The sequence below is a fragment of the Asterias amurensis genome, chromosome 14 (genome assembly GCF_032118995.1).
Source record: "Asterias amurensis chromosome 14, ASM3211899v1".
Lineage (NCBI taxonomy): Eukaryota > Metazoa > Echinodermata > Asteroidea > Forcipulatida > Asteriidae > Asterias > Asterias amurensis.
In genome coordinates, this window is record NC_092661.1 from 6,795,160 (window position 1) to 6,808,501 (window position 13,342).

Below are 13,342 nucleotides of genomic sequence, written 5' to 3' on the forward strand. Positions count from 1 at the left end.
GACCGGGTACGAACACTGTTATTCCCATTAATAAATACCTTTTTTAGCGAATTAAACAGCTAAAATTGTCCAAATTTTGTGACTTTTCTCTCGGCGGTACTTCCAGACATGTTCAGGGGCCATATTTGATCTTTTGCTGGTTCCCATCTCTTTCGTGCGTTAATCACATTACTGATCTTTGAGACCAGTGACTCTTTTAAATAATGATCTGTTCAGCGCCTTCACTGGGGTCAAAGGAGGCAAATGATTGGACGATAGCTGTTCCTTGTGCATTAAAACGCGTGCATGAGCTCGGCGTCAGTTTATACGCGCGCACATGTTACACGCGCGCACTCAAAAATGATACATTTTTAGCGCGCGTACGCGTAAGTGGGCGAAGTTGCAATGAAACTAACAGGGATAAAAATAAGCGTGCGATACAGTGCAATGCGCAAGGTTTACACAATGTATGCTGATTTAGTGGCCACTTGTTCGCTATTTTCCAAAGCCGGTCTTTATACCACCATTAACACTCCCACACGTGACCGGGTTTTGACCAATCAGAGACTTGAAACCGTCCAAGGTATTTATTAATACACTATATAAACAGGCTCTTTATTGCTTCTCAGCTAACAAACATGTGTTGTTAATAACAATACAGTATTAGATTCTTAAATTCAACATAATTTACCACTCAAGCCCTCAATATGATGTAAAATGGCATGAAACAAATCATTGAGGATGCAGTGTACGCGCAACAAGATTTCTACCAAACGAAACATGTATGATCCTGAAACCCTATGAATTAAGTTTGAAAGGAAATCATTCTTTAAATTCAGGCCTGGAATTACACCAACACATGACAGAAGCCTGGTCTTGGTCTTGGCCTTGGCGTCCCTACAGAAGTTTCATGACAGAAGCCTGGTCTTGGTAATGCTTAAGTGGTCAAGTGACCTTGCCTATTGTGTCAAAATGTCCACCACTTCCATCCCAACTTGAGAAACCGTAAGCTTAAAGCCCCTCAAGTTTGACTTGGAATTTCAAGAGTCAACACCATTCAAGAGTCAATGTACAATACATTTTTTTTAAAGATAAACAGCAAAAGCAGTAGAAACAGAATTGGCTTGGGGTGTGAACCACTTTGATTGTTCAAACTATAGTGTTATCATCACACCAAATTATTGTGTTTCATAAGAAAAACAAACTTGTTAATGTTCACAAGTTCTCTTAACTATGTGTCAATGCAAGCAGAGAAATGACAGCCAACAAAAGGCATTGATACTGATGTATCACAATTATTTATAGGATACTTTCAGGGTTACCTTTACACTGTGTGTGTGTCACTTGGTCCAAGTGTACAATTTTTAAAAATTTAGTCCAAATGTTGGGATTAATAGCTTAGAGTTGATCACCTAGATACTGAACTGTTTTGAAAACAAAACCGATAAATCAACCACAATGCTCATGATAATATTGTGGGATTGCACACATTTTGTTAAGCTGCAAACTAACACAAACATGACAACAAGTTGCCTTATTTGACATCAATTATGAACCAAGGGTTGTTTGGTCCACTAACATTGTAGTATCACCACCACCACCTTCTCAAGGAGTTTGTATTAAATTGTAACCAGGTGATTCCGTACCAAATCACCTAAAATTCTCAAAATTTTGGCAGGCACCGTCTCAGATTTTTTTTTTTTTTTTTTTAAATCAATCTCCTAGGCTATAGGCGCCTGAATAGAATTTCTTGTACTCCAACTCCTTCAACAAACATTTCTCCTTGGTAATTAAGCCCTACCCCTTCAAGTTTACACTTAGTGGGCATTTTAGACTCAATCGGATTAAAAGGATATTTTGCTCTACAAATTATACAGGTTAATATCTGGTATGCCAACAACTACAGATTCTACTGTCAAATTACCACATGCCATCATATTCCTCACTAAGTATGATAGATATCGTGTATGCACACAACAAAGCAGGATTATTTTCTTCATGTGGCGGCACTATGCTTGGGACCGTAGTGTACAAACCTTGCCTGAAAGAAGTACCGAATCTGTGGCTTTTTTTGGGTACACTGGATACAAGGTATGAACAAATTGTAAATCCTTCAGTTAGGCCTACTATTCCTATGACTTCAAAGATTTGTTTTTACAAATCCAAATTTATGTAGATGTTACCTACACAATTTTATCAAACTTTACATTTTGAAATGAAAGTTTGTTAAAATTATTACATAATTTGGGAATTGTAGGTTTAATTAAACAAATCTTTTAATTCACGATTATCAACAACTATGTAGTTTGTACAGACCAATTGTTTTATACAATACCAATCTGTACTTGACCAACCAAAACTTTTAATTTTAGCTCCATCTGATGAACGGTTTTCGGTCACATGGCACTTCCTTTCTCAAAGATTTGGGTGTACATATGTAGTGTAGGCCCTATTTTGTAAAAGAAAATACCGCATTTTGCCAAGAATAGCCACTTTGAGAAGAGTTTGAAAACAAACAATTTGTTCTCAAATTTATTACAGCCATTATACACTTTCGGAACAGTACAAAAAAACAAAATTTCACAGATTTACAAATAACTTACAGGGTTTACAGAAGGTAATGGTAAAAGGCTTCTCTTGAAACATTATTCCATGAAATGCTTTACTTTTTGAGAAAACATTAAAACAATTATCAGTTCTCGACAATCGAGAATTACGGATTATAGTAAACACATGTCATGACACGGCGAAACGTGCGGAAACAAGGGTGGGTTTTCCCGTTATTTTCTCCATTATTTTATATTTTATATAAGTTGTGGTAGGCCTACACGAAGTGTGGGCCTTTGGACAATACTGTTTACCGAAAGTGTCCAATGGCTTTAAAGCCATTATACACTTTCGGCACAGGAAAAGAAAGAAAAAAGTTCACAGATTTACAAATAACTTACAGGGTTTACAGAAGGTAATGGTGAAAGACTTCTCTTGAAATATTATTTCATGAAATGCTTTACTTTTTGAGAAAACACTAAAACAATTATCAATTCTCGTTGTCGAGAATTACGGATTCATGACACGACGAAACGTGCGGAAACAAGGGTGGGTTTTCCCCGTTATTTTCTCCAGACTCCAATGACCAATTGAGCCTCAATTTTCACAGGCTTGTTATTTTTTATATCAGTTGTGATACACAAAGTGTGGGCCTTTGGACAATACCGTTTACCGAAATTATCCAATGGCTTTAAATACACTGCCAGACTTTATTGGTAATTGTCAAAGACTACTCTTTTTACTTGGTATATCTTAACATGCATTAAATAACAAAGCTGTGAAAATTTGAGCTCAATTAGTCATCAAAGTTGCGAGAGAATAAAGGAAGAAAACAACAACCTTGTCGCACAAGTGAATTTGAGCCCCCGGTTTTTCTAAAAAACTACGGTACATGTACCTCAGAGGGAGCCGTTTCTCACAATGTTTTGTACTTGATGCTTGATGAATAACCAGTGCCTTCATTAAATGAATAAAGGGGTAGCGACGAGTTCTGAAACAGGCGTTTAAAATCGGCAGGGTCAATGCCGTGCGCCTTTATCCCACGACACCGACCCTGCAGGGTTTTAAACGGACATTTAAGAACGAGTCACTGCTCTTTTGTTCCGATTCATAAATGCCCTTAGGTTAAAAAAAGTTTTAAAAATTACAATTAAAGACACTTTGACAATTGAAAATTCAAGGTTTGAAATATATTTTTCCAAAACTTTGTGAAGAATCTGTTTGATGCGAGTGGGTTGTGTGTATGCGCGCGTGCTTAGAAATAGATTACGCGCCGTTAATAATAGCTATGAACTGCGTTCCGCAAGATAATCTTGCGCGCCTGACACACGGAGGCCAGCCGGTTATAAACAGCTCCAGCTGGTCATTATCAACCGTTTAAACACCCCCACGTGACGCGCTCTCCACCAATATGAGTAGAGAAACTGTCTAGGGTACATGTATTTATGAATACCTGTTCAAGAAGTTTTAAAATAATCCTCAATATCATAAGTAGGCAGTTGGAGTATCCTTCCAAAATCGTTTTGTTAGAAAATGTACATTACTTTGATTGTTTAGTAAACGAACACTTTTCTGCTGAACATTTGGTCAGTAAAGCATTTTCCTTGTAAATTCTCCAAAAATCATTCCTAATCTAAAAAAAAAAACATTATGCAATTTTAACAGATTCCAACATTGTGTTTCTTCATTAACCGAACCCCTAACTTAAAGAGTCTATGTACTTTTTTCTAACACAAAACACAATGTCAACAGATTTACATTAAACTAACACAGTTTGAAGAAAGCCTTCCTTTAAATATTAGTTACTGAGGTGCTGTGGTTTTTTAGAAACTAGTAAAACAATGATTATTTGTCTTGGTTTTAGTGTGTAAAAAATGTATTATCCAGTATGGTATATTATGGTATTTTATAACCCTGGTTAATACGTTCTTACTAGCCCACCTTGTTGAGCTGTAAATGGCTCTTTTTTAACATCGGTCTCATCACAGTCGCCGTTACAGTAATGGCGACTGTGATGAGACCGATGTTAAAAAAGAGAGCTGTAAATGGCTCTCTTTTAACATCAGTCTCATCAGTTTTTTATTTTTGATATTGTGGAGAAAACATATAAGGGTAAATTTTCACCGAAGTTCGTTGCCGGGTCACATGATCCACAAGGTCAAATTCAAGGTCAAAGTAGAGGTCAAAAGGTTATCATACCTAAACATGTTCCTACAAAAAAAAATAAAGACATATTTGGAAAGCTTACACAATTTCCTTTCCAAAGACACCAATTTCAACCAATTTGACCTAAAGGTTACCGATTTATGGTCGTTTGAATGTCAGAGGTCAGGCGCATTTTGATCGAAATCAACAAGAAATAGCATGCAGTAGCGCGAAAACCGTTTATCAGGTGGAGCTGAAATTTAAAATTTGAGCTTGTTGAGCCACGATTACCCGATAAACCAAATATGAGCAAATTTAAGGAAAGTAGGGTTTAAAGTTGCCTTTTTTGGGGGGGTGATTTGACACGGAATGACCCAATGGCTACTGTGATGAGACCGATGTTAAAATAGAGCCATTTACAGCTCAACAAGGAGGGCTACGTTATTTTGTCACTTGTTTACTCCTTTCTCAAAAACAACAGCACCTCAGTAAGTAAGGGAATCAATGTGTGGTGAAGAGGTTTTCAACAAGTGGTTTAATCCCAACGAGGCCTGGTTCTTGAAAATTTTACCGAGAAGAAGTTGAGGTAAATTATCAAGAACCAGGCCTCGGCGGGTTTAAACCACTAGTTGAAAACCGATTTGACACACTTTGATTCCCAATCATAATCCTTTTTGGGTAAAAAAAAAATCAACACTTCTGGTCAAAAAGTAAAATAAATGCAAAAATTAAAAATTTTCAATGAATTCTTTCAACACAACACCTCTCCAGCTATGAAATGGCAAGGCCCAGTCAAGGCCCTCGGGTAAACAACTCCTTATAAGAAATGCTGTGCGCGTCGTGCGTATCGCGTCAAGCAGCACAACTGTTTCAGCAGTTGCTCTCGACCAATAGGAATGAAGAAACTGTCTTATAAGCACATGTTTCCACACTTTTTACTGGTCATAAACAAAGGTTTATACACACCCACGTGACGCGCTCTCTACCAATAGGAATAGCGAAACTGTCCGAGGTATTTATGAATAATATTTAAAGGGAAGCTTTCTAAATTCTACTATCATTATCTTCAAACCCTGTAAATTTAATGCAAATCTGTGGACATTTAGAAAAAAGATCCAAATCCTTTAAAGTTTGAAATAGTTTGTATTCAACATCAACACCTGTTAAATTCATGCAGAAGAACCTCGTAGCTGCTAAGTGGTTTGACAAAGTGGAAATCAGGTACACCGCAATGAGGACATTGAACGTTCTGGGAATAGTCACTGAAGAAGTGGGTCCCTCGAGTAGGGTCAACTACTGGCTTTCCACATTTTTTGCAGCTGACACGATCCGAGCAACATGGAGAAGCTGCAAATATGTCATATGAGTAGAGTGTGCCGAGTTGGTGGTGGCTCCCATCCCAACGTGATTTACATGTACGGCACACGATACGCTTGACTCCTTCCAAACACTGCATGCAAACAGCACCAAGAAACTGGACACGACCATTTAGAACCAGACTTAGAGTCACATCACTGTGATTTAGGGGTGTCAAATAGAATGTTCCATCAATAAGAGGGTAACAATCAAAGACTGGCAAACTGTTCTGACACAAGGAACAAACCACGGCTGTAACACCATGTGTGGTTAGAGCATTAAATATAAAGCCCCTTACTTCATCATTATCTGGTCCACTGTCATCATCCATTTTTATATGATATGGGTTACATTTCTGGGGTGGCAATAATTTGACAAATGTAGAAAGATCTATCCGATGTATAAATGGTATCATCAGAGTACGTGCATAAGTTGCATCATAAGCGTCAGGCATTTTATGACATTTGCGAGAGTTTAGTTTTTGTCCATTTTTTTCTTGATTATGCAATTGCTTTTTTCCTGGTAATAAAATCCCAAAACCTCCTACTGGTTGATTTTGTTCTCCTCTGGAATTACTGCTAGCACTAAACATACAATCACCACTGCTGAACTGTCCAGGTGATGATGGCCATTCAAATGAAACCCCAGACTGCTGCTTGCTTTGTTCTTGTTGACTTAGATTTTCAAGGCCATGATGATTACTATTACAGCTCGTAGACAATGAACTTCCACTAGTGCGAGGGGACTGGTTCGGTGAGGAAAGACTGTCACTTCTCACAACTGGGCTTTGTGGTGGGGTGTGATTCTCGCTGGATGAGGCAGATGCATGACGGTGTCTAACATGTCCACTTCCTGTGTGCGAAGATGGAGGAAGGGTTGTTGCTTTACCAATACTTGGTTTGTCACTAGATTTTTTACGGCGTCGTTGCTTACGATGCTGACCTTCCTCATTCTCAGCAAGCAATTTCTTTGGAGGAATCCAGTCTAAATCCTTCCGCAAGTGCCCTTTAGCACATTGGCATGAACATGCCTTCCATGCCAAATCGTAACCTTTTTTAGTCCAGAGGTTCTGTCGCCTTTGTTTTTCAGACCAGCTTCGAGCTCGTCCAGATGAACGTAAGAAGGTAAGAACTTCATCTTCCCATTGCTGGAAGCAAGTTTTGTGCATGTACACACCATAAGTGCAATCAGCATTATTACACACCACTTTTTCAACGTCATCTGGGTCTTGAATATTCACCATTTGACCAATGTTACAACCAAAAGGTGCACAGCAATGCTTGAATCCTTCAGAACCATTCCCGTCTGCATTTGTATCATCCTGTACCGGTACTTCCCCTTCATCATATTCGTTGTTCACTTCGGCTAATTCAGCTCGAAATCGTTCAGCCTTCAACTTGGCCTTTTCCTCCTTTGTAAACGGCATGATGGTGGTAATGGTATAGCTGGCAAAGTCCAATGCCCTTGAAAATCTCACCTACAATACACTTTTGAAGCAACAACAAATTAGTATGCGGGTGGGGTCGGCTTCTTCGGCATGCAGTTGCAGTTGGAAGAGCGCGTATGTACGTAGCTGCACTTGTAACAATGCATGCAATAACATGTGTAAAGAGACTAGAATAGATTAGAGAAATGAGATGATGATGAGACTAAGCAAGGCAGAAAACCACAACACGACAATTTGTTTCAGCCAACCATAAATAATTTGAACGAAGAACGCGATTCACTTGCTACAGTTCATGCGGAATGGTGACACATTGACTGCCTCTTCAGTCATATCGTGGCAGAGACAGGAAAGTAGAGTACATCGTACATGTTTTAACTGGTGTCCATGATGTGTAGTCACAACGGTTCAATCCTTCACACACAGTGATTTACAAAATAACGCCCTTGTGTACGTGACATGTGTGTACAAACATGGTACAGAGTAGTCTGACTGGATATAGATGTATGGTGTATATAGCTAGCTGCTCTTGTATGATGATATGTAAAGTGTCAACCGCTTGCATGGCGCCTGCTGCTAGCTCCGTGCCGATTATTGAGCACTACGACGATTTTCAGAGCACGGGCGACGCGCGGCGGGCAAGCTATGTACACGTACATTTACATGTACTATAATATAGATGTACATCCCATGTACATGCATGTATGCCGGTTATTTTAATAATGTCACTCCGATGGCTGATTGGCCAAGCTAGTATGGCCAAGCTAGTATGGCGACCTTTTTCATTTGCATAAATTCTTATAAATTAATCAGTTGTCGATGCATATCCGATCAACCAAAGATACTATCAACTAGTTAGAAATTGGCTTCTCGCCAAAATACGTGCCTGGTTGGGATCCAGGGACATGCGCCAGCAGTGTGCGCTAGCAGCAGAGGCTGTAGTCTTGGTTCAAGACGCTCCTTGATTTGTCACAAGAGGGCGCGCTATCAACCACGAACCGCTATCACCCGAGAAGACTACAATAATAATAATAACTAGCGGGATGCCGCGCTTCGCGCGGCACCCCGCTAGATGAGGAGGATTCTAGTATACAAATGTTGTAAAAGGTAATGTGGGAGCAAGGGAGGTATTCTTACAGGTAATAATAATTCAGTTACACTTGGCAAAATGTACATCCTGAGTCCCGCCCAAACTGCTTTCATTATAGTTACGAACTTTGTGAAACATTTGCCTATTTGAGGGTCTGTACGTCCAGTTTGGTTAATTTATATGGAGATGGGCCAATCGGACAATGTATAACACGCTGAATTTGGAATCGGCAGTGGTATTTGGTTCCCTTAGCAACAAATCCATAGTCACCGCTAGCGACGGATTTGAGTGGTCTAAGTCTGGTCTCCCCCCTCATCAATCATCACAGCTGCTATAATAGCAGAGGAGAAATCCAACTAAAAAGGCTTGTATGAAAGTGGTACCCTCTTTTAAAACAAACTCATAATCACAGCCACTAATAGCCGCGGAGTTTATCTGACTGAAAAGGAAGCTTCGAAGAAGTTCTGGTATACAGCAGATAAAAAAAAACGCACCAGTTGGTATGGACTTTAACGACAAAGTTAATTTCTGCAAAACTGTATTGAAAATAAATTTATTTAATGATTGGTTGCTATAACTGTTGAATGATTTTTGCTTTGTACACGATCTTAGAATCTAAGGCCCAATTCATCGTGATTTATTGAGCGTACGCCCAACGACGCATACAAAGTTGTCTGAACACCAAATAAAGCGAGTTTTCGGAACATGCTGTGCAAAATCTTATCTACTGTTTTTACCACCGCTTTTGGGAGTAACAGAGCATCGGTCTCATTAATTTTTAGTTTATTCTCATATCAATTAATTCTCATGTACACTTTCTGGTCAACATCAGCCGGGGCGCGCGCCCCGCGTGACGAAGTCCCCTGATAAAACATCCAATTTTATATGTTATCATAATTAGCTGTTCCGATCCAGTCGGAACAGCTATTGTTTTCGTCGAGATTTTTATTATTTTTATTATTATTATTATTATTATTATTATTATTCTTTGTTTCCGCCTCAAACCCCATAGCGTTTGTACAGCGTTTTTGTTTAGGCCCCTACTCCTAAAGTATTAGGATAAAATAGTTAAATCATATATCAAATTGAAGCTTAGAACCTAAGCTTTATTCTAATACAAAAGTGTAAAAATTCTTCATTAATTAACCACGTGGTCTTCATTTGAATTTTTAATTTGTAAACTTGATGCAGTCACTTTCATGTTATTGCGAAATATTCTCTTTGGTAAATGCCGTACAGTATGTACCTATCATGAGTTGTGACTTCTTGAGATGAGTCTACGCGTTTGAACATAACTGGATGCAGTCACTTCCATGTTATTGTTAACCATTCTCCATGGTAAATGCAATTCAGTATGTACCTATCATGAGTTGTGACTTCTTGAGAGGAGTCTACTCAAGTCTCTTTTTTCTTGTTTTTCTACATACGTTCTGGACCACAGCGCAGTGTCTGTTTCTTCGTTTCCTAACCGAGTTCTGGACGTACACAGAGGCATAGGGTTTTCGTTTAACGAACGTGCGTATATAAATAGGAGTACGTTTTTGACGACGACGACATACCATGGTGTCCACAGAATTACACTTAACTTAAACATTTTGAAGATAATGATAGTTGAAAGCTTCCCTTAAAATATTACTTGCTGTGGTGTTGTAGTTTTTGAGAAATTAGTGAAAAAAAAACTGTCAACGTATGACTGGGACCGAGTTGGTTTGGGACCGAGTTGACCGGGTTCGTTTTTGAGAAAAGATTGGAAAAACTGTCAACGTATGACTGGGACCGAGTTAGTTTGGGACCGAGTTGACCGGGTTCGTTTCAGGCGACGAGCGTGGACGACAAAAATAGAACGCCTGGGATTTGGAATCTTTTACGGGTGAAATCGGGGACCATAACCCTAAACTAACTAAAGTATTTCGCTTTCTTTTCGGAAATTATACCATGACATACAAAAACTCTTTGGCAGGAATACAAAAGCAGCGATTTTATTATTCTGACGTTTCTCTTGTGGTTGAGTGGGTCACTTGTATAGAGCTGCTTATAATAAATAGGCAAAACATTTTGCTTCATAAAAAAGCAGAAACTGAGCAGAATAGTGGCTAAATGTTATAGAGCTACTTATTATAATCAATAGGCAAATTATTTTGCTTTAAAAAATTTGCAGATGAGCAGAATACCTTGAATCACAACTTGTACTTGTATTTGCTGTGTTTAGCTGCTTTTTGTGTTTAAAAAGCTTTAGTGTAGTTTGGTCTTGGGCCAATGGCTTTTAAGGGAAAGAATCGCAGCGCTTACGTAATCATGGAATTGTGCTAACGCTAAGCGTATTTAACAGCTTAGCAAGGAATGCGTTCTTGAGCGTCACAGTTCCCAATAAAAAAAACGCTACATTGACTAATTGTGCTCAACTCCTGCAAAACTTTCGCTGCGAAAACAACAGTGACTTAAAAATTTGATTTGCATTCGCAGGATAATACCCATGGTTTACTTACGTAACCACCAAACTCTAGGCCGGGGCAACTAGTGTGCTTTAGTGTTAAAGTCGCGACTACAAATTATTGTTTGAGTCACGACTACAAATTATTATTTGAGTCGCGACTACTACTTTTCTCTACTCTGTTATAATCGTGCTCAAACGTTGACCCGACTACCTGTCTGGTGAAACACTTAGTTGTGTTGCTTCTTACTATTCGCAACATATAATATAACGTGCGCTTGCAACACTTTGCCGCACAAGTCTTGAGAATCCGTAATTTATCTCGACAAGTGTCGTAGTTGGGTTTGAGGTGCGATTAGTCCAGTTAGTAAATTTCACTAGTCACCCAGGCCTATCATGATGGGAACTTGCTTATTAAGGTTTTATCGCAAATCGCAAAATTTCAAGAGAGGGCGCTGTTGAACCCACACAAAGGTATAGGCGTTGCGAGCGCGAGTCGTAGAAACTGGTAGATACCGCCCCATATTCCTTCCCAAAATGCATTGCGGTTCTGAATCGCGATAAACTTTCTGAAAAATCTTGTGCGAATGGGCCCAATGTAGTGCTCTGCTCTGGAAGCAAAGATTCAGTGCTTAGAAGAAGCAATGAATTCTGCGTTTACGTCAAGCAAAATACACTGCTTAGCAGGGATTTCTTTTGTTTGTGTGCTTCCAAGCTCGCACATTTTATTCCGCGCATGCACATTTAGCAGAAAATGGTGATCGTAGGTGCAGAGTTTGGTGGTTACGAGTTCAGTAAAATCCACTCGAACTAGATCAAACATCAAACCACCAACCAAATACAAGGATTGTATCATTAAGTAGTTTGTCACATGGCAATGGACTCTAAAGATACTGGCATGAACTCAAGAAACCAACCAAATCAAACAATCCTGAGTCAAATGCAAGTTTTTACATTATTCAACTAGGGACCACTCATCTTATATACCGCCCTCTATTGACAGTGAAAATCCTTGCAGCACCATATCACAAGAAGTGCAGGACCAATTTTTACACTGTCTGTAGTGAAGACTCCTTTGGGCATGGACATTAATTTTGAAAAACTGTGACCTCAAGTTGACCTCTACTTCCGGGTTAACCGGAAGTGGGACCATATCTCAAGAGTTACACAACCGATTTAAAAAAAAATCTTCAGTTATAGACTCCTTAGGTCTTAAAATTTGTTGGGAAAAACCGTGACCTCATTTTGACCTCTTCTTCCGTGTCAACTGGAAGTGGGACCATATCTCAAGTGCCATTGAACCGATTTTCAAACTTTTTTCAGTTTTAGACCCCTTGGGCATTGGAGATTAGCCTTAGGTTACCGTGACCCCATGTCGACCTCTACTTTCGGGTCAACCGGAAGTGGCATCATAACTCAAGACACTATTCAACATTTCAAATTTTTTTTCAGTTATAGGCTCCTTGGTCATTTTACCACATAATCTAAGCAAAAGAATACGGAACAGCTTTGTGTTTGTTCACAAACACCTAATGTCTAGTTATCTGTGGAACCCTATACAAACTAAAATAATAGAAACGGTAATTTTATTGGTCTTTAATAACTACTCTTACATTCTCTCACTTAATTCACTTTCAGAAAACATTTGCGTAGTTATTTTGAGGGTTTGTATGCCAGCTACCCCTACATCCTCTCACTTAATTCACTTTCAGAAAAAAAATGGCTCGTTGTTTTAAGGGTTTGAATGACAGTTTGGTTAATTTTGTATGGAGAAATTTGTAAAAAGTTTCATCTGCACATGAGGGCTCTTTCGATAACAAAACCTGACGGCCGATTGCAAAACGGATTTGGCAAAATCTACATCCTGAGTCCGGACCAAACTGCGTTCTAACAATTTTGTTGCTTCAGAACTTTGAATGGAATGTTCGTTTACAGCTTCAAAACAGCCGTTGATGTTTCACAAAGTTCGTAACTATGAAAGCATACTATTCTTAAACGGTGATTTCATGTACTCTTTTGTAGGTTTAACTGGCAAAACCTGTCCAATGTATATGAAAAGAATCAGTAATGTATTTACTTTGTTTTTGAAAATGTTTCAACTTTTGCGTGTATACGTTCTGTGTGTGGGGATGACATATGGACTGTACGACTAATGGTGCAGAGTTAAATGGAACAAATAAAGTTTCACAACAATGGGTTGCTGTTTGATGCGTTTAAAAAATGCTGGAAAGTTGGGTAGGCCTACATGAGTGACTTAATTGTAATAAACACATATGTAACAGATGCATGTATTAAAGCCTAATGTTTTTAATTTAACATGCGAAATTAAACCCCCCCTGTACAAAATGGT

At 38.9% G+C, this 13,342-nt stretch overlaps 1 protein-coding gene across 1 annotated transcript; it reads right to left on the reverse strand.

The window, feature by feature from the left end:
* On the reverse strand, window positions 1–8,190 carry LOC139947015 (headcase protein homolog). The gene has a single exon (XM_071944831.1). It carries the CDS (start codon window positions 7,451–7,453, stop codon window positions 5,825–5,827), a length of 1,629 nt encoding a protein of 542 aa, XP_071800932.1. The 5' UTR covers window positions 7,454–8,190; the 3' UTR covers window positions 1–5,824.
* Window positions 8,191–13,342: the final 5,152 nt, after the last annotated feature.